Source organism: Lissotriton vulgaris, unplaced genomic scaffold (genome assembly GCF_964263255.1).
Source record: "Lissotriton vulgaris unplaced genomic scaffold, aLisVul1.2 SCAFFOLD_375, whole genome shotgun sequence".
NCBI lineage: Eukaryota > Metazoa > Chordata > Amphibia > Caudata > Salamandridae > Lissotriton > Lissotriton vulgaris.
Genome location: NW_028244278.1, coordinates 1,514,280 through 1,535,079, shown reverse-complemented (window position 1 = coordinate 1,535,079; position 20,800 = coordinate 1,514,280). Strand labels below are relative to the sequence as shown.

General features: G+C 49.3%; 1 protein-coding gene across 1 annotated transcript in view; it reads left to right on the top strand.

Annotated features, from left to right (window-relative positions):
- The window catches only part of PTK7 (protein tyrosine kinase 7 (inactive)), a 118,239-nt gene that overhangs the window by 32,194 nt on the left and 65,245 nt on the right, over positions 1–20,800 (top strand). The window contains exons 5-6 of the mRNA XM_086948778.1: positions 3,729–3,856; positions 14,668–14,865. Coding sequence (XP_086804904.1) covers positions 3,729–3,856; positions 14,668–14,865 — 326 coding nt within the window. The remainder of the gene's footprint in view (positions 1–3,728; positions 3,857–14,667; positions 14,866–20,800) is intronic.

The following is a 20,800-nucleotide window of genomic DNA, read 5'->3' as shown; positions in this document are numbered from 1 at the left end:
AGGCAAAAGGAGATTGGGGGGGGGTGGGGTGGGGGGGGGGGGTCAGGAGCACAAGGTGTGTGCAAAAAAAAAAAGGGGGAAGGGCTGAGTTTAGGGCGAAGGGACGCGGAATTTTATTTATGCAATTGTCGCTTTTTATATAGCGCAGACTTTACCCAAAGGTGTGAGTGATTCACAAATGAGGTTAATAGTGTGGCTTGTGGCGTTTTTGGATGAGGACGTCTCTGCAGACGGGCGCCAAGGAAGACAACATTAGAAAAAGTCAGGAGAAAGCATGGTGTCGAATCCCCCCCCCCCCCTCTTTTGTCGTGCTTTGAGCAAAGATCTTCACTCCTGCTCGTCCTACCCTTCCATACTATCCGTCAAATGAGAACGGCAATGAGCCACCTAGCCTGAGCCTGCCTTAGGTAATGCTTCTGCACATGGCTGAGCGTTATAGGGAATAGTATGAAGCGCTTCATTGCGTGGGATGGTCGGGGAGGTGTTACACGGCACACCACTAGATGCGCGGCAATATGCCGGAGTGCGGGCAGGAGATGGGTGGAGAGGTGCGCATCCTGTGGCGGGGGGCTGACGAATGGCTAGACGGTAGTCACCAAAGGTCTCAATGAAATGTCTGAACTGCATAAACTTAACTGATTTTGGTTAGCCTGGACACTACACACTAGAACTCTGGACATATAATGGTGATCCTTAATGAGACACTGCTAGAGATCAGATCGTCACAAGTCAACTGCAACTTCATTGATACACTCCATTCAGCCCACCACAATCTACACTTCCAAGTGGAAAACAAACCCCTTAATATACAGTATGGACGATTCAAGGATGAGCCGAGATATAACACCTAGTGCCTCCCTGGATCTGGCATTACAACATCAGGGACCAAACCGACATGAAACTCAGTGAATGCTTTCTAGTAGAGCCTCGAAAACCGGCGACGACGTATGGATTTGTCCACACCCCCAGTTGTAAACTTATTTAAGATCAGTTGAAAAAACAAATAAAATTCAAAGATGAAGATACATAAGTCCCGCGATTCGCGTAGAAAGGCTTTAGACGAAACATTGCAGCGTTTCCATTTTCGTTGGAATTACATTTCCCAGAAGCACGACTACAGCGGAAGTAATATAGAAATATCCGACTTCCCAGGTGCAAGAACACACGGATTGTGTCTTGCGGATTCCAACACGAATGATCGGCTGTAGTTTGACTCGAAGGTATGTGCAAGTCTACACCCCAAGAACGCGAACTAAGCACAGAAGCATTTTTTATCCCTCCCGCACTGTGCCCCATACGCGACTAACGCGCACCTCTATCCTTTCACTGACAGGCCCGGTACTTAATTGTTTTAAGAACCGTGTAAATTGTTTTCCCGATGGGTGGCGGAGGTCGGCGCGTCCCCCGACGGATGCTGGTCTCCATAATATCGCCGGTCAGATTATTTTAAATTTACCTTGGCGGGGCTTGCTGGTCTGCTTCCCAGAGAGACAGGAGATTGGGAAACGCGCGCGGCCGGCGCCGATCGCTTTCCAGAGTGTGCGCGTGACATCTCCTATCTCCTGGGAAGGAGACCCGGCAGCAATAGTATCGCGCCTGCGCGGTGGCATATGGCTTCGCCATATGCATCGCAGGCGCGAGACCTAAAAAGCACTCCCACATTACCCCTGACTTGAAATCCCTGAATTGGCTGCCTTTTGAAGCCAGAATACATCTGAAAATCGCCTGCATGACACACAAGGCGGTACACCTAAACTCACCCGGCTACCTCGCTCAGAAATTGACAATCTCTGGGGGAATTAGAAACACGAGAGGCGCAAACAATCTCCTGCTGAAACCTCGAAGATTCCGGAAGGAAAAAACATACAAGCGCTCCTTCTCAGGAATGGCGCCTAGGATTTGGAACTCACTCCCTCCCGAAACCAGGCTTATCTCCTCCACTACACTCTTTAAAAAAGAAGTAAAAGCTATCCTTATGGCTAAATACACTTGAACTACTATATCGAACCCTGTTAACACCCTGCACCGATCTGTACTACATGTTTGACCCCTTTACTTATTTGTATGAGTTGTCTTATTACTCACATGATTGGTTTTGTAGCCACCTATTTGTACTTTGTGATCTATTGATTTACTTGTTTGACTTTGTTCCCTCATGTACCCCTCTATGTAAAGCGCTCTGATATCTGCGAAGATCGTGTTCGCGCTATATAAAACTTTGAAAATAAAAATAAAAATGCTCAACCCTGCACACGTTCACCAAGCATTACTCTATGCATATCCGAGCCCGCCAGCAGTCTTCACTGGGCCAGACTGTATTCAGAACCTTCTTTCCAACATCTCTGTCCTCTGCCCACCGCTTAGGAGAAGCACTGCTTTACAGTCTATGCAGGGCATGTTTATCTACAGCCACACATGCTGAGAGAGCAACATGTTACAGTCATATTATGTAGTACTGTAGATGTACACGCACCCATCCTCATACCCCTGAAGCCAGTAGTGATGCTCTCAACAGTATTTTCTCTTTTGCTTTATACAATGAACAGTGGCTTCTACTCTGCCTTTGACACTACGCTGCACTCGCACTACTTACCCGCTGAGTGGAAAACAAGGTGAGGTAACCTTGAATAAAAGTAACAAAACTGTGTCTGCCCCCAACACTAGATGGCAGGAGTATGCAGAGCATGTGAATCTACAGCACTACTCTTAAACAGATGGTTATAGGGTACGTAACATTTTCCTTTCGCGCTTCTTGATGTCATGAATGTCTGCACAGTAATGTTTAGCGAGCGTGTGCGTAGTACACGGATAAACTTCTTTACATGGCTACTGAAAGTATATTGTCTAGCAAGGCAGTGGTAGTCCTCAGGGGCTCTGAGCATGTCTGTGTGGTCTGTGTGACAGATTTGAAGGCATTTTGCAATTCACTGGCCTTGAGATTGGGTTGCCAAGGTGAGGCTTTGCAAATGTAGGAAGCAAGGAAGCAAATGAATCTACAGCTCCTCGAGCCTAAAGCAAATGTTTCAGATTAGTAACATTTTCCTTCTGCAGCATGAAGCTCCTCTAAATTCATATGTGACCCCCCCCCCCCCCCCGCCTCACTGGTAAAGGGGAGTTGATTAAAAAGTAAAATTAATGGGGGTACAAGTGAAGGTTACAGCTGGGTATTGGAAGATTGTGGGGAAAAGTTTCAGTGAGTCATCTTGAGATTTTTAGAATTATAAGAGCTTCCAGACTCGGTGAATAGATGGCAGAATAACACAAGTATCCATCGGGGAAGATTGTGTCTGAAAGTATGTAGTTTGTTCCTTTGTGTAAAAGGTATCTTGAGATCTCACAAATACAGACAGGCAGTCTACATTTGATGAATTCAGAGAGAATATCCGGGGTGAAGGACTAGGATTGCAAGTAACGTTTCCACTCATTTGCTGCCTGTTGAATGCCCGGGTTGTTTGAGTGAAGACCGAGGCAGTACCCATTTTCACGTTCTCTTCAGTTTCATGCATCTTCAAAAGACAAACTACTTGTAATACATCATCGGTTGGTTGTTTCTTCTCCACAGTTAAAGATGCTAAAAGAGCACATCGTGGTGCTTTAGTGGCAGATTTTTTTCCCTTACTCTCATTCTTGCTCATTCGTAACTTTACATTTAATACTTGTAAAATTTCAGTCTTTTTATTTCCAGACCTTCATTGTTTTACTTTATGAATGTTTTTTTTCTTCTTCAGAATTGAGGTCATGCCTAATGGATCCCTCGTGATCTATGACGTCACAAGTGAGGATTCTGGAAAGTATACGTGCATCGCCGGAAACATGTGCAACATCAAACAGAAGGAGGTTTCCCTGTATGTTGTAGGTAAGACACAGCCCCTCCTTAAGCTGGAAAGTTGAAGTAGAGGCCTTGTGCTTCTGTCATTTGGACACGCATGTCTCATGTCAGCATGTGTTGCTTTACATCATTTCTAGGTTGTTTAGTTCAGTTCATTGATCGCACGTAGCCTACCCGCATGTGAACCTCCTAGGATTATTTTTCATTGTAATGTCTTCTAACAGCTGGGTCTGTAGCGACCAAGTGAGAAAGGGGGTTGTGAATGTACGTTCTTAAAGGTTATGGTGTGGTAGCCTCCTACCAGATACATGATAGGGTTCACATTGGCCTGTAGGGATGCAGGGCCCAGGATCCTGTCTAGGCGTCCATGTCATTCATGAGCGGATGAATATAAGGCGTACTCGTGCATTCCGGCGTTTCTGATCCGCCAGGCAGGGCCCACCCTGTCATCCATTCTTGCAGGGCCATGGCCTGCCTGCTTGCTTGGCGGAACTTGTGCTGGGGAGGGTTGGAACGATCTAAATTAACAGCGAGAAATATATTGAAGCTGTCCCCCGACCTTCCCCCTCTTATGCCCCTCTCCATCACCAAAGGATACTGTTCCCAGTCAGTTAAAACAGTGGATAAATGTGCCAGAAATATATCCTATTCAGTGTTGAGGGCACAGGCGCTGCCCAGCACCACCAGCCTCCCGTATAGGGTTCCCCTAAAAAAAGGCCTTTAGTCTCAATGTTGGTGCCTGAGACTGCAAGGGGCACTCCCACACTCAACCAGACCCCTGGCAGGGTCCCGTGGCGCTGCGGCAGGGTCCCGTGGCGCTGCGGCAGGGTCCCGTGGCGCTGCGGCAGGGTCCCGTGGCGCTGCGGCAGGGTCCCGTGGCGCTGCGGCAGGGTGTGGTGGAGCTGCGGCAGTGTGCAGTGCCCCTTCTGAAAAGACTTTCCAAATTACTTCATAGCTACATAGCTGCTGTACTACCCCGCCAACATAGTACAAGATAACATGCAAAAAACAACAAATTTCCACACATACAACAACCTATACCAATAGGTAAGTAGTGACCCAATAACACTCAAACAGTCGCCCAATATTAGGTCCAGCAATAAGCAGGTGATGCATTATGACAGGGCATTCAGAGTGCAAATGGCCAGAACACGTGTCCAAACTGAAGGCGAGCCAAACACAGGCGACTTCTGAAGCCCCAGCGTCTGTATTGTACGGCATGCCCAGAGGCAGCAGTTAAGCATGAGAGAAAGGCAACAAGAGTCCGGGGTGTGATATGTTAATAGAAATTTTTAAAGCACACGGTCACCAGGTGGTTTCATGGCGCTGATCAAGGCAAATGTCAGAACTGAGTCAAATTATACAAGTGCTTGCTGAAACAACCAGGTCTTAAGCAACTTTCTGAACCTCAGTAGGTTGCCACACTTCCGGATTGCTAATGGCAGGGAATTCCAAAATTTGCACCCTCACTGGCGTTTGAGTTTGAAGGTGGGGGTAGTCAGTAACTGAAGATGGGCAGACCGTAGGTTGCGGAGTGAAGCATGCCTTGCTATCAGGCAGCTGATAAATTTGGGGCTCCGGCCGTGCAGAGCTTTAAAAATTATACACCCTGTCTTGAAGGCAGCACGTTGGGCAATAGGTGGCCAGTGAAGTTTGTCCAGCAGACCGCCATCTAGGTTGCTTCTGGATTAAACTGGCGGCCTGATTCTGTACCATTTGAAGGTGTTTAAGTAAACCTATTGGGAGGCCGAGGTACATAGAGTTGGAGAAGTCAAGGCGAGAGAGTACCAGAGCTATCACAACCTGGATACGGGCTGAGTGGGTTGGCAGATGGCAGTTTTCCTGATCCTGCGTAGTTGAAAAAAGCAGGACGAGACAACTGCCCCCACTTGGCCTCTAAGTGATAGGTCTGCATTTACGATGACCCCAAGACTTTTAACAGAGGAAGAGGGGCGAGGGGGTCCCAATTCCACCGGCCAGCAGTGTGGGCCCCAGGAAAGCTCACTCTTCCCAGGCAAGTTTAGTTCAGTCTTGCCAGGGTTAAGTTTAAGATGGTTAAGGTCCATCCAACACTGGATATGGAGCGGCTTGAAATTGATGGATAGAGTCAGAGGAGTTGTCCAGGGTGAAGACGAGCTGAAGGTCGTCCGCATCATTGAAGGTGGTTACCTTCTTGTTTTTTAAGGAGTGAATCAGGGGCACTAGGTAAAGATTAAACAGAAGTGGGGACAGGGACGAACCCTGTGGGACTCCACATGTAGTAGCGATCTTAGGGGTAGTGAAAGGAGCAAGACTTTCTGCTTGGGTTCGACCTTCTAAGAAGGATTAATACAGTTGTAAGCGGAGCCCTGTTTGCCGGCCTGCTCGACACGGTCCACAGGATTTTAAGCGGCCGACAAATCCAGTAGCACCAGAGCCTGAGAGCCACCCTTGTCGGCATTAGCTCTCATAGTGTCCCACATAGCCAGGATTACGGCCTCAGTAGAGTGGGCGGACCAAAAGCCTGCCTGGTGCGACTCTAGGTATTCAGACTCTTCAATGAAATTGGACAGGCTCTTAGTGACATGGGCCTCTAAGATCTAAGCCAAAAAAGGCGGGAGAGAGATAGGCCGATAATTAGAAGGATTCGCAGGGTCAGCCCCCGGTTTCTTAAGTAGAGGGACCACTATTTATTTTATTTATTTTAAAAGTTTTATATAGCGCGAACAAGATCCTTGCAGATATCAGAGCGCTTTACAGAGCATAGAATAACACCAGGAGGGGGGCGAATAACAGGCCATAAGGTACATCACAGTTGTAGGTATAGGTGGGGTGGGGTATGTACATGGGGGAGCATAGTAAACAGGTACATCAATAATGCAAGAAGTAAAAATAGTTGTACGCGTAGACAGTCTGGTAATTCAATAATGCAAGTAATACGAATAATCGAGGGATCATAGATAATACAGATCGGTGCAGAGACTTTTAAAATTCACGTTAATAGATAGTGTGTTTAGCCATGAGGATGGCTTTTACTTCTTTCCTAAAGAGTGTGATGGAGGAGATGAGTCTAGTTTCAGGAGGGAGTGAGTTCCAGATCCTGGGTGCCATTCCTGAGAAGGAGCGTTTATAGGTTTTTTCCTTCCGGAATCTTCGAGGTTTTAGCAGAAGATTATTTGTGCCTCTAGTGTTTCTAGAGCCGCCAGAGATTGTCAGCTTTTGGGCGAGGTAACCGGGTGAGCTCAGGTGAACAGCCTTGTGAGTCATGCAGGCGATTTTCAGATGTATTCTGGCTTCAAAAGACAGCCAGTTCAGGGCTTTCAAGTCAGGGGAGATGTGCAAGTGTTTTTTGACCCAGTGATGAGTCTCGCTGCAGCGTTTAGAGAAGCTCTTAGGGGTGCTGTAGTAGTTAGAGGGAGACCGCAGAGGGCAGTGCTGCCGTATTCTATTCGAGGGATGACTAGTGCTTGTACTGCAGTTTGGAAGTCTTTAGCTGGGAGGAAGGGTTTGAGTTTCCTCAGTGTATTGATTTGATAGTTCGCACCCTTCGTTGCCTTGCTGATATGATGCTGCATGTTGAGATTAGAGTCGAGAGTTATGCCCAGAGATTTTGCTGAGTCCACGATGGTTGGTTGTACATTGAGTGCAGTTAGGTGTTTAAGCCAAGTTTGAGAGTTTGAGTGGTAGAGATCTTCGCGGGAGGTGCGATCAGAAGGAACTCTGTTTTCAAAGCATTGAGTTTGAGATGATTGTCGGCAAGCCAGGATTGGGTGTTTCTGATCGTTGAGTTCAGGAGAACAATGTCTTTGGGGGATTGCACTTTGAGCTATAGTTGGGTGTCATCGGCGTACATGTGAAAGAATACATTGGATGTTTGTAACAAGGTGGTGAGAGGTTCCATAACTAGGTTGAACAAAGTTGGGGATAAGGAGGATCCTTGGGGGACGCCTAACGACACAGGTATTGGCGAGGACAAAAGGTTGTTGCACTTGAATTTCTGCGACCTATTGTGTAGAAAGGAAGCGAACCACTTGAGAACATTTCCAGATATACCCATTCTTGTGTTTAATAGTTCGAGTAGATTCTCATGTTTAACGGTGTCGAGTGCTGAGGAGAGATCAAGAAGGATGAGGAGGCAGGTATCATTTTGGTCAAGGATTTGAAGGGCGTCATCAATTATGTGAGTCATAGCGGTTTCTGTACTGTGTCCTGCTCGGAAGCCTGATTGGTGGGAGTTGAGGAGATCAAACTGATCAATGTGTTTGGTCAGTTGTAGTTGTGCGCATTTTTCCAGGAGTTTGGCGAGAGTGGGAGTATTGGTAATGGGACGGTAATTGTTTAGATCAGATGGGTCGGCTATAGGTTTCTTTAGTAATGGTGTCACTTGTCCGACTTTGAGGGCGTCAGGGATGGTTCCTTGTTGGAGTGAGCTGTTGATAATTTTAGTCCAGAGTGGGAGGAGCAGCGGGGTGAAGTCTTTGACAGCGTTAGCAGGGAGGGGGTCCGTGAGGTGATTGGATGGTTTTAAGGTGCTGAGCAGTTTGCCAATTTCCTCTTCAGAGTAGGTGTCAAAGGATGACCATGTAGCATTGTTTTTTGGTTCAGTGGATGCAGTGCAGTGGGGTTTGGGGTAAAGGCTTGCGTCAATGAGGAGATCGCTCTTAATGTTGTCAGTTTTTTGGGTAAAGAAAGCAGCGAAGTCTTCACAGGAGGGTGCTTTGCGCACAGTGATGGGTGGTTGGGGTTGTTCCTTAGATTGTGTTCTGATTAGCTCAAAAAGTTTTCTCGGGCAGTTTTTTTGCTTGGTCGAGCTGAAGGCTGAAGAAGGCTAATTTTGAGCGCTTTATTTTCCTGAAGTAGGCGTTTCTCTTTTCCTTCAGAGTTTTTAGGTGCAGTGTAGAGGGGGCCATTCTCCAAGTGCGCTCTGCCAACCGCATGGTTCGTCTCTCCTCATTAAGACTCCCGTCATACCATGGATTGGAGATTTTGGCGGAGACTCTTTTTAGCTGCATGGGTGCAGCCTCACCAATTATTGAGGTCATGGCGTTGAGATAGTGGTCGGTCAAGGATTGGACGTCCGTGGCGCCAGTCGGAGGGAGTAGGAGGTCATGACTGTTCGGGGGTAGGGAGTTAGGGTTGAATTTTTTCAGGTCTCTTTTCCAGACTTTAGGCTTGGAGGATTGAACCTTGCTGAATTTGACTTTCTCCTAAATGAAGAATGTAACGATATGATGATCTGACCAGTCACAGGGTTGAATAGACTCAAGTTGGATAGCGTCCTCTTTGGAGATGATAAGGTCTAGGATAGAGCCTTTCTCGTGGGTCGGGCTGTTGCATAATTGTGTGAGGTCAAGGGCATTGAGGAAGGTTTTAAAACTGTTTACCACCCCATCATTGAGATCGTTCCAGTGGAGGTTGAAGTCGCCAAGGTAAATTTGAGTGACCTGTCGTCCGGAGTTGGTAGAGATCAGATCCATGATTTGTTGGGCGAAGGTGAGGTTGTCCCTGGGTGGGTGGTAGATGCTGTGAAGAGAGCATATCGGTTTGCCCTCACTGATAATATCGAGGCATATGTATTCATAGGAGGTTGGGGAGGGTAGGGAAGGTGCGGTGACTTTCAGAACGGAAAGATTGTTCCTGTATATGCATGCAATTCCCCCACCTGTCTTGCCAGATCTGTTGAGTCTAATGATGTGGTAATTGGGGGGCGTTCTTGAAAGCGCTAGGGACCTTACCCTGGGTGAGAGACTCATTAAGAAGGGGTAACACGCTCTGTGGTAAGGCAGAGAGGGTGTCCCTTGTGATATGTGGGGGGCAGCAATCATTGGGGTAGCCAGATTTGACGTGAGTCAGTAATTCTGAAAAGGTCAGAGGACAGATAGGAAAATGATCCAGAGTAGATGAATTGGTTATCAGGTTGTCCAAAGGTACCCTGTGTGATGTAGGGGAAATATTGGCTTTCATAGAGATTTTATCCAAGAAGTCGTCATTCAGGGAATCGCATAGGTCTTGAGTGGGTGTCTGTTTAGGAAGGATCCTCTCAGGGTTGCATAAGTCATTGACTATTGAGATTTCCTTCGACTTATTCTGGCCGCCTAATATTCTATTTGAAAAGTAGGCCGCTTTAGCTGCCAGAACGGCAGTTTTATATTCTTTGCGAGCTGATAAGAACTGGCGCTTATCTTCAGGAGAAAAGCGTAATCTCAATTTTCTTTCTTTTTGGAGGTTTTCTGTTTTTTTAGCTCAGCGGAGAACCATTTTTGAGTGTCAGAATGACTAGCACGGGTACATTTAGTGAGTGGGGCATGGATGTTACAGGCCGACAATAGCCAAGTGGAGATATTCTCTTCCATAGAGTTAACATCAGGATTAAAAGTGGGTACTGAGCTAGCCAATGTTTCAGCGAAGGCTTGTTTGTCAAGAGACCTCCATTTTCTTGTCACTCCTCCCTCGGCTGTGGGGGTCTTGGTCTTAGGGAGCATTGTGACGGTGAATTGTATTAGATGTTGATCTGATAATATACATGGGGAGATGGTCAATTCCGTCAGAGTAAGATTATTAGACCAGATTTGGTCCAGTGCGTGGCCTTTTATGTGAGTGGCAGAAGATAGATGTTGAGCAAAATTCAAGTTATAGAGTAGGTCAAATAGTTCTGCAGCATTGGACCCGCCAGAGGCATCATTGAGCTAATAGTTCAGGTCGCCTATGAGTAAGATGTTAGTGAAGTTCATGGCAAGGTTGGCCAGCTGTTCACATAGAGAGATTGGAAATTTAGGCATGGACTGGGGGGGGACGATAGATCAAGACAAAAGTAAGAGCTCCTGGACTGGAGTCCAGTTTAATGATATTCTTCACCGCCGGAAGGACCAGAGGAGACACGGACGTAAACTTACGATGTTTGTGTATGATAGCGGCAACTCCACCTCCAGATTTTCCTAAAGTCCAGTTGGCTTGCAGTATATAGTAGTCCTGGGGTAGGGCTGCTAGTAAATAAGCAGTAGAGTCCTGGGTCAACCCGGTCTCAGTGAGCAGAAGTACATCTTGTTTATCAGATATGAGCAACAAGAAAATATCCAGCTGGGGTTTGACCGCAGAGCGGGTATTAAGATGAAGAATGCGCAGGGCGGAGTGTTTAACCATGGTCAGGTCAAGAGTAGGGGGACAATGAGGGGTGTGGGTGGGAGCAGTGTGAGCACTGCGTGTATGAAAAATGCAGTTAGTCCTAATGCGGTTGCAGACAGCCGCATCAAGGGGTAAGCACTGTTGTGTGAGAGATCGAAGTTCCTCAGAGTAATATTTAAAAAAATGGCCATAATATGTGGCCCCTGGGCCTGTCGGGGTGCGGACGGGCGCAGACTGGCTTGCCTTTGGGGCGCCCGCTGCGCTCCCGCGTTGTGGCATGCATTTGAGACTGGGCCCGCCTCTGACTCCTCCCCCTCTCGGCCGATTGGCTAAGGCCTTGGGGTAGAGTCTGGAGCGTCAGGAGAACAGCGAGCTAATCTGTCAATTTTAAAAAGGTTAGTAATTCTAAACACAAAATTCTAAAGTGACAATTTCTTAAAAAGCTATCAGCGCTGGCAGCACTGGTCAGCGTGAAAACACAAGCCTAGAATCGCCTGCACTCGCGCTACAGCGTGCTTTTGATCCTAGGCCCTGCCTCTGACTCCTGTCAAGAGTATATTTACAGTTGTGGATAGCATCTGACAGTTATGGGGTTCCATATCTTAATATAATTACATCTGGGCCCAGCTGGACAGGGGGGGGTCTGTCCGCAGGGCATCACCTTGCAGAAGGGGCACAAAGATGGCGCCTGGGCTGACAGCCAGTAGTTCTTTACACCCTTCATCCACGACACCCCGACAAGCTCCATTGTAGTCTACTAAAGAGGGTCTGCATCAACTGGGACGGTGAGTCGAGAGGGGGGCAGTGACTCAATCACTCCTGCAAAGCAAGTGGCTTTTGGTGCGATGAGCGGTACCCATAATGCATATCAAGAGTTCATCAGATGTTTGTCGGGTGACCGAGGGGAACAGTGAACACTGGAGTCATAGTCAGTGGCCTCATCCGCTGAGGAGCTGGGGCCAAGTAGCAGTCTTGGTTCCCTTATGGACTTCGAGGCAGTGCCATCCCTTCTGCTGTCCAGTGCCTGCTTCAGGTAGGGGGCAGCCCCAGAAGGTGCACGGTTTGGGGGGGGGGGGGGGGGGGGCACCTCACGACAACCCAGTCGAGGAGGATGCCAAGGCGTCGGTGCTGATGCCAGATGCGGCTGATTTTTGGGAGTCTTGAAACTGCTGCTTCAGCCAATTCCATGCAGACTCTGGTGTTTGAAAGAAAAGGAAGCTTTGGTTGTGAACTATCTTCAACCTGGCCCGAAAGATGAGGGCATACACCAGGCACTCTGCCTTCTGCCGCCTGGTAAGAGGCACTCTGTAGCTGAACTGTTAGTGTATAGCCGGGAGCAGCAGGGTTGGAGCATGGTTTTTGTTGATGGACAAGTTCACCCTGGCACACCGGAGGATGGCATTGCGCACCCTAAAGCAAAGTATGGGGGCCACGCTTCGGCAGAGGAGTGCCAAGTAGGGACTCTGTGTGACCTTCCGACCATAAACATATTTGATAGACTATGAGCTGCCTATTTTCGATTTTCTGAGTGGCACTGGAACCCTGCGTATTTTCCGGCATGCCAACGAAATAAACATTATTGCGGCGCACGCGCCCTTCAACCTCCTCACCTTAGCTCACTCTTGCAACAGTGTCTGAGTTCTCCACGGAGGAGGCTTGTTGGGTTTGTGTGGACCTACGGAAGAGCGAGTCCTCTAATTGGCCTCGACTCTGCCAGTTTCTGGTGCTCATCCTTGAGAAGGCTTCAGACTGTGGTGATTGCGCCGAGTCATTGCTCCATTGCCGTCACAGATCTGCTGCAGGATAAGGTCAACTTATCCCGTGGGGAGCCATCCTCATGGGGGGTGCGCAGTACTCCACAGCTAGTAGTTAAGAAGAGTCCGGTTGGGTAGTTTGGGACTGAGAAAGCTGGAGAACTGCGTCTTTTTTAGCCCTAGTACGGACCATTATGGATAACGGTGATGCAGGTGGGTACCAAAAGCAACAGTGCGAAGGGCTCCTTATGACTGTGTCTTATGCCTCAGCCTAGGCACAGTTTCAGAATGCGGAGCACCAGCGTGGCCCATCCAGGTAAATCACACTCACAGCAAACACCAGCACTGTGTACTGAGAGTGGACAGGCCCTCCTGCAAGCAGAAGCTTCAGTACGTGGTGCAGTGTGGCCTGCAACATGGTCTTCCCTTATTTATTTGCCGGTCACAGGAGCTCGGGAGCATCAGGGTACCAGCCCGCAGATTGTAGGGAGCTGGCTCTGTATATACTATACTGAGGTAAGTATAGTGTGGACAGAGTCCAGGGGATCCCTAAAGGCTTGCAGGGGTTAACGTTAGATCGCACCTCACTCTCTATTTGTGGTAGTGTGGGTGAGCAGTAAGGCAGTGTCAGAGGACCGTGTTACGCATTTAATGTACACACTCTGGCAAGAAATGATTTCACACACTCAAAGACGGAACTCTGACCAATTGTTTTGTATAGAAATATTTCTTAGTTGTATTTTATATTTTGAACCAAGCAGGACTTAAAGGAGCATTGTAAAGCCTATGGAAGCTGCGTTGCTAATATGTCCTGATTTCTTTCATGTTTTCTTTTTTTTTCTTTTTCTTTAAACTAGTGTTGCAGGGATTCTACGAAGTCACAGAATTATTCTTGGGATCCTAGAACCTTAGCAGGCAGGGACTGAGTCATCCTACCACCTGAGTACCCATAAGCCCAGGACCGACTAGCTATAGTGTCTGATTTGCCCTCCTATTCACTCACAAAGGAACAAGTGATTAGAACACAACACTCTCGACCCTCTCAGGAATCGTGTTTGTAAGACCCACACTCTTGTGCTTGTCAACAATAAGATCCGACAGACACGAAAAAGTTTAAAATGTTTATTTTAACTATCGTGCTCTAGTATGCAGTATTCGTGCCACAGTAAGTAAGAAACTGCACAACACAAATACGGTCAGCATAGTAAATAATCCATAAATCATAAAAGGAGTTGTCATTGTTCAAGACAGCGTAGCCTAAACCCCACCCCTTCTACAGAAACAAAATGGTTTTATATGACCAGATCCCTGTGTGTTAGCAGCAGACCCTGTACCTTAGTATACACAGATGAAAGTTCTACATATCAGGTGCAGTCACGATCTCTTCTCTGAAAGATCCCTCTCCAAGTGTGTTGTTGCCTATTTGTGCATAACTGACACATGTAATCGTTCCCAAACAGCAGCTGCCTTTGCATGTTGTGTCTAGGTGCTAGTGCCTGACCAGAACAGAATAACAAGGGGCATTGTTCGACCGTGTCTGCATATTTAGACTAAATCCCAGGAAAGAGCAGAATGCAAAAACAAAAGCGCTGTGTGAAAGTACAGCGTGGCACAAAGCAAAATATGTTTGTAGAGTAACATGTGCAAAGTAGAGGGCAGTCTGCAGCGTGCTCATGCGAGCATATGCAAAACAATGGGCCCGCGCGGGTCGTATGACACTACCGAAATTTTGAACTAGAATGGACTACCTTTCCAAAGAAAAAAATTATTTTGTGACTAATTTGTGTATATCTTATGACCTCAAAGAAGGGTCAACTGAAAGGAAGTTAGGCTTACAGGTGAGTAAAGTTATCTTTTATATGCCATGGACTTTTTTTATCTTTTGAAATGAACAGTGCCCACTCGGGTGTAGCCTCAAATCAATCTATGCTTTGCTACCACAGAAGGAACTGATTGATCATGATGTTTTTTGGTGTCTTTTAGAAAAACCCAGCCCTGGGGTGGACCCCACAAGTCCCACACCCTACAAAATGATCCAGACCATCGGGCTGTCAGTTGGAGCAGCTGTGGCCTACATTATCATTGTGCTGGGCCTCATGTTCTACTGCAAGAAGCGGCGAAAGGCAAAGCGGCTGCACAAGAACCCCGATGGAGAGGAGCCCGAGATGGAGTGCTTAAATGGTGAGTTGCACTGCGCAGATCTGGTGCTGCCAGGTATCACACCGAGCCAGTCGATGAGGTCGCTAGTCTGAGCGTCTCTGTACTCGCACTGATCCAGAGGCCTGATAGTCATTCATCAAGCCTCCCATTTAAACGTCTTCACCCAGTCAGGAGTGGGATTAATGATGCAATCTGAAGGACAGGTGCACTGTTTAGGGGAAACAGATTGTTCAAAATAGCGTATATGTATTTCAAAATATGTTTGTAGCAATGTCAATAACATAAATATAAGTACCCGAAAATATAGGTTCGAGGCATGTGTGCTGTAGATTCCTTGAACCTACCTTGCATACTCCTGTCATCTAGTGTTAGGCCTGGATGTTTGCAAGTTGTTTATCTTCGAAGAAGTCTTCCCTAGTCACAAGGTAAGGTGACTCCTCCTTTCGGTGATAGTGCGCATGGGCATCGACTCCATTGTTTGTTTTTTCCTGCCATCGGGTTTTGACGTGTATTGCTGCACTCAAATTCAAAACCGCAATCCTCCCTACCCTCAATGGTATTGTTTCCCTCCGGGTTTCCACTTCTCCGTGCATCATTTCGGCATCGGACTCAACCTTTCGTCGGAAAGCTTTGTGGTTGGCCTTCAAGGCCTAACAGCGCTCGGTCAGCTCTGTCGATGGATCGGACTCAGTTTAAATCCTGTCCTGGGTGCCACGCGAAGTATCCGCTCACCGACTCACACGAAGTGTGCAACTTTTGCTTATCTCCTGAGCACAAAGAAGAAAATTGTGACGCTTGCTAATCGTTCTGGTAAAAAAAGACTCTCCCCGACGTCAGGCTCTGTCGAGACATGCAGAATCAAAGCGTTCGAGGCATGTGGGCTGCTGAATTCATATCTGTGCATAGTCCGTCCGGATGATTGCACATTGTTGTCCTGGAAGAGTCTTCGAAGTATCACGAGATAGGTGGCTCCTCCCCTGGACTACAGTGCGCATGGGCATCGCCTCCATCCCCAGATTGTTTTTTTCCGCCATTGGGTTCGGATGTGTTTCGGTTCCCTCTATCGGAACCGATAGTTGTTCTACTTTTTACTCGAGACCAAAAGGTCTTTAGGCTGGGCGTCGGTATAGTTGCGTTCGGGTTTCTTACTGACTCTCAGCTCCGATCTCTTACTGCCCTTCCACGTGCTTTCGACGCGGACGGGCCTACACTACACCCTTTGCTATGGAGCGGACTCCATTCAAGAAGTGTCCGCTGTGTCACTCTAAATATTCGCACCTCGACGTGCACCCCGTGTGCAATACATGCTTGTCACCGGATCACCGTGAAGACACCTGCATGGCGTGTTCGAAATTTAGAAGTAAGAAGACTTTAAAGATTCGCCGGGCTAATCGGCTCCAGGCTCAATTGTCGGCTTCGGCACCCCCACCTGATGACATCTTCCAGGAATCTGTCGAGGGAGAAGACGACGTACAAGGGTCGGACTCTGGCCCCGCGTCCGAGGAAGAGACCTACGACGCGGATGAGGAGGCCTACGACGAAGTCTCCGGCGAGGTAGGGGACGACGAACTGGCTTGTGCCACGATGGGAGATAGCTCGGAGGAAGAGCATCCCCAACCAGACTCCGGGGTTACTCCCCGTCATACGGCCCAGGTCGAGGGATCGCCTTCGGGCCTTACCCAAGATCTAACTATGAGTCCTACGTCCCCGCCTCCGGGCCCGGTCACGGACATTTCTAAGAAGAAACCGAAAGTGAAGCCAACTGGTCTCGCACCCTCGGATGCGAAACCGAAACCGAAAGTGGCGTTGGTGAAGAAGGTTCTGGAGGCGTCAACTTCCACGAAACCCAAAATGGCCGACTTGAAGAGCCACGCCAAAATGGCCGACCAGAAGAGCCACGCCAAAATGGCCGACCCGAAGCCCTCTGGGTCGGCGCCGAAGGTGAAGGCCTCCGACGCGGCTGCGTCGGCACCGAAAGGGGTCGCGGACCCGAAGACGGCTTCGAAGAAGCGCCACGCCGACGGTGCGCCTAGCCATGGGGCGTCGGCCCCGAAGAAGAGACCTACCGGCGATCGGGCTCTCGGAGACGAAGAGTCGCTCGAGCCGGTTCAGCCCTCGGCATCCCTTACAAGGAAGGTGGGGGAATCCTTAAAGCGGATCCAACAGTCCACTGTGGTTCCCAGCCAGGACACTGTAGTGCCTAGACCCACGCCGAAGCCTGCTAAGGAACAAACGCCCATTCGTTTTACCCTTCCACCCAAGTCGGCGCCGAAGGCCTTCGCGCCTAAACAGGGCGGACACTCACAGGAGGTATTGACGCCGAAAGCTGCCTTGGTGGTGTCGAAGCTTCGGCTCCAGCCGCTTGCGGTGGAGGAACGTCGTGAGGTGATCATCGACGCCAACACCGGAAAATTGTCGCTCCTCAAACGAAAGATTACGTCGGAGCCGGCCTTGGAACCTTTTAGGATTCCACTCAAGAACAAGAGGTACTCTGCGGACTCTTCGGCTCTGATGGAACCTCTGTCTCCACAAGCCCTGGAACACTCGCCGGCCCATTCCCCCGTGCCTGATGTGGACGAGGAAGAGGCCGAGTACACCTATCCTGCGTACTCGGATCCGGAAGAGGAGCATGTGCCCTGGACAGCAGGAGGCGACGCAGACGACCCGCAGTCGGGGCAGGACACTCAACTTTTCGCCGCAAAGACGTCCCCGACAGAGGACTCGGCGGCCTTCAATGCATTAATAGAGAGAGCTGCAGCGAACCATGACGTCGAACTGCACTCAGACCCCGTGGATGCGGACTTCTTAGTCAAGACACTACCGATGCTTAAAGGGGTGCTGAAGCATGCACAGGAGGTATTCAAGGAGCCCACCCGGGCGCGGGTGGTCAATCCTCGCATCGACAGGAAATATAAAGCGGCGCCCACGGATCCCACGTATATTAAGGGACACTTGCCATTGGACTCCCTGGTGGTTTCCAACGCTCGAAAGAGGGCGAATTCGCAGACTACTGGTGACGCTCCTCCCCCAGACAAAGAGTCCAAGATCTTTGAGGCATCAGGCAAACGCATTGCTGCACAGGCAGCGAACATCTGAAGGATCTCTAACACTCAAGCTCTGCTTGCACGTTATGATAGGGCCCATTATGACACATTAGAGGCCATCCTGCAACACTTGCCTGACCAATACAAGGAGGCGGGGGAGATGCTCATTCAGGAGGGTAAACTCATTACAAATGCATCCATCAAATGTGCCCTAGATGTGGCAGACACTGCCTCCAGGGCTATCAATACAAGTGTGTTACTTAGACGCCATGCCTGGCTTCGAATTTCGGGGTTCAAACCCGACATACAAACCACAATATTGGGTCAAACAGTGAATCCTGACCATCTGTTCGGCCCTGAGGTGGATGCCTCCCTAGAAAAGATGAAAAAAGATACCGAAACTGCCAAGTCTATGGGGGCTTTACAAAGTCAGCAGTTTCGGGGTGGTTCCTTTCGCCGCTCCAATTCAAGAGGCACCTCGAGGGGACAGGCATCCCAGTCCACACAATACTACAAGGGTAACACCCAGTCCTCGTATAACAACAACAAGGGCAGGGGTGGCTACAGAGGCAATAATATCAAAGGCAGGGGACGTGGAAACAATGCATCCAGGTCCACCACCACCAACAAGCAGTGACGTCTTGTCACTTCCCCCCGATCACACGACACCTGTCGGGGGGAGACTCCAGCAGTTCCTGCCGGCGTGGAGGTCCATCACCACGGACAGGTGGGTGAGGTCTCTTATCCAGTACGGGTACTGTCTAGAACTTACGTCCATTCCACCGGACATACCGCCAAGAAGCCGTGCTATGTCCGACGAGCACTTGACCTTGTTGCAGCAAGAAGTTCTGGTCATGCTGCAAAAAGGGGCAATAGAGCTCGTTCCATTGCAAGAACGGGGAACGGGGGTTTACTCCCTGTATTTTCTGATCCCCAAAAAGGACGGATCACTCAGGCCGATCCTGGACCTCAGGCCCCTGAACTGGTACATCAACTCGGAGCACTTCCATATGCTCACATTGCAGCAGGTGCTTCCCCTGCTTCAACAGGGGGACTTCCTAGCAACGCTGGATCTGAAGGATGCCTATTTTCATATTCCCCTGCATCCTTCCCACAGAAAGTATCTCAGATTCACGATCTTAGACCAGCATTACCAGTTCAGAGTCCTGCCGTTCGGGGTCACCACGGCACCGAGAGTATTTACAAAATGCCTAGCGACTGTGGCGGCGCATCTCCGTCGCCAGCACGTCCATGTCTTTCCATACCTAGACGACTGGCTTATTCAGGCAAAGACGGAACAGCAGTGCGTAGACCACGTGTCACGCACCATTCACCTCCTGCACGATCTGGGATTCTCTCTGAACTACCCAAAGTCCCATCTCCAGCCCGCCCACGTGCGACAGTATCTGGGCGCGACAATCGACACTCTGGCAGCCACTGCGCAGCCGAGTTCAGTGAGAATCGCCAGTATCCAGGCGCTGATCCAACGATTCAGACCCCAACACTCGCTTCCAGCGAAGGTGTTCATGCAGTTGATAGGCATGATGGCCTCCTGCATCTCCATTGTCCCGCACGCGAGACTACATATGCGTCCGCTTCAGGAGTGCCTGGCACGTCAGTGGACTCAGGCTCATGGGCAACTGACAGACCTAGTGTTGGTGAGCGGTCGGGCGTACAACTCTCTGCATTGGTGGAATCCACAAAACCTTTGCAAGGGCCGACCATTCCAAGAGCCTGTCCCACAGATCATCCTGACGACGGACGCCTCTCTCCAGGGATGGGGAGCGCATGTACTCCACTACACTGTGCAGGGACTATGGACACTTCAGCAAAGGAAGATGCACATCAATGTGTTGGAACTGATGGCAATCTTCATGGCCTTGAAGGCGTTCAAAGTACACCTGTGCAACAAGGTCGTGTTGATCCGGACGGACAACATGACGGCCATGTACTACATCCAGAAGCAGGGAGGTACACACTCTCCACAGCTGTCTCATCTGGCTCAGAGCATGTGGAAGTGGGCCATTCAGAGGAACATCTTCCTCATGGCAGAGCATCTCCCGGGCAAGGACAATCAAATGGCGGATCTGCTCAGCAGGCACAGCCATCAGATGCACGAGTGGGAGATACATCCATCAGTTCTCCAACCGTACTTCCAAAGGTGGGGTCATCCAGAGATAGACCTGTTCGCCACAAAGGAGAACGCAAAATGCCAAAGCTTCGCCGCCAGATTCCCACACCCCCAATCACAGGGCAATGCGATGTGGATGAACTGGTCAGGCAGATTTGCGTACGCTTTTCCCCCAGCACCTCTGATACCGCTGGTGGCACGCAAGCTCAGGCAACACTCGATGACGCTCATCCTGGTTGCTCCAACGTGGGCTCGCCAACCATGGTACACCACGTTTCTGGAACTCTCTGTGGTACCGCATCAAAGGCTTCATCTCACTCCCAGCCTTCTGACGCAGAGCCATGGCGACATTCAGCACCCAGATCCGCAACAGCTCAACCTGGCGATCTGGCTCCTGAAGTCCTAGAGTTCGGCTACCTCAATCTTCCTCCCGATTGCATGGACATCATTCGGGAGGCAAGGAAGCCCACTACTAGAGCTTGTTATGCGGCTAAATGGAAGAGGTTTGTCGTCTACTGCGTGGACCACAGCATTGACCCGCTAGACGCTTCCATTCAAAACATCATATGTTACCTCTTTCACCTGTGTCGTAGTAATCTAGCTTACTCTTCCATCCGCATTCACCTGTCGGCTATGGCAGCATACCTCCAGAATAGGCAGCACCTGTCACTCTTTAAGGTCCCTGCTATCAAGGCTTTTCTGGAAGGACTCAAAAGGGTCATTCCACCAAGGACTCCACCAGCTCCAGAATGGAACCTCAATGTGGTTCTTACAAGGCTGA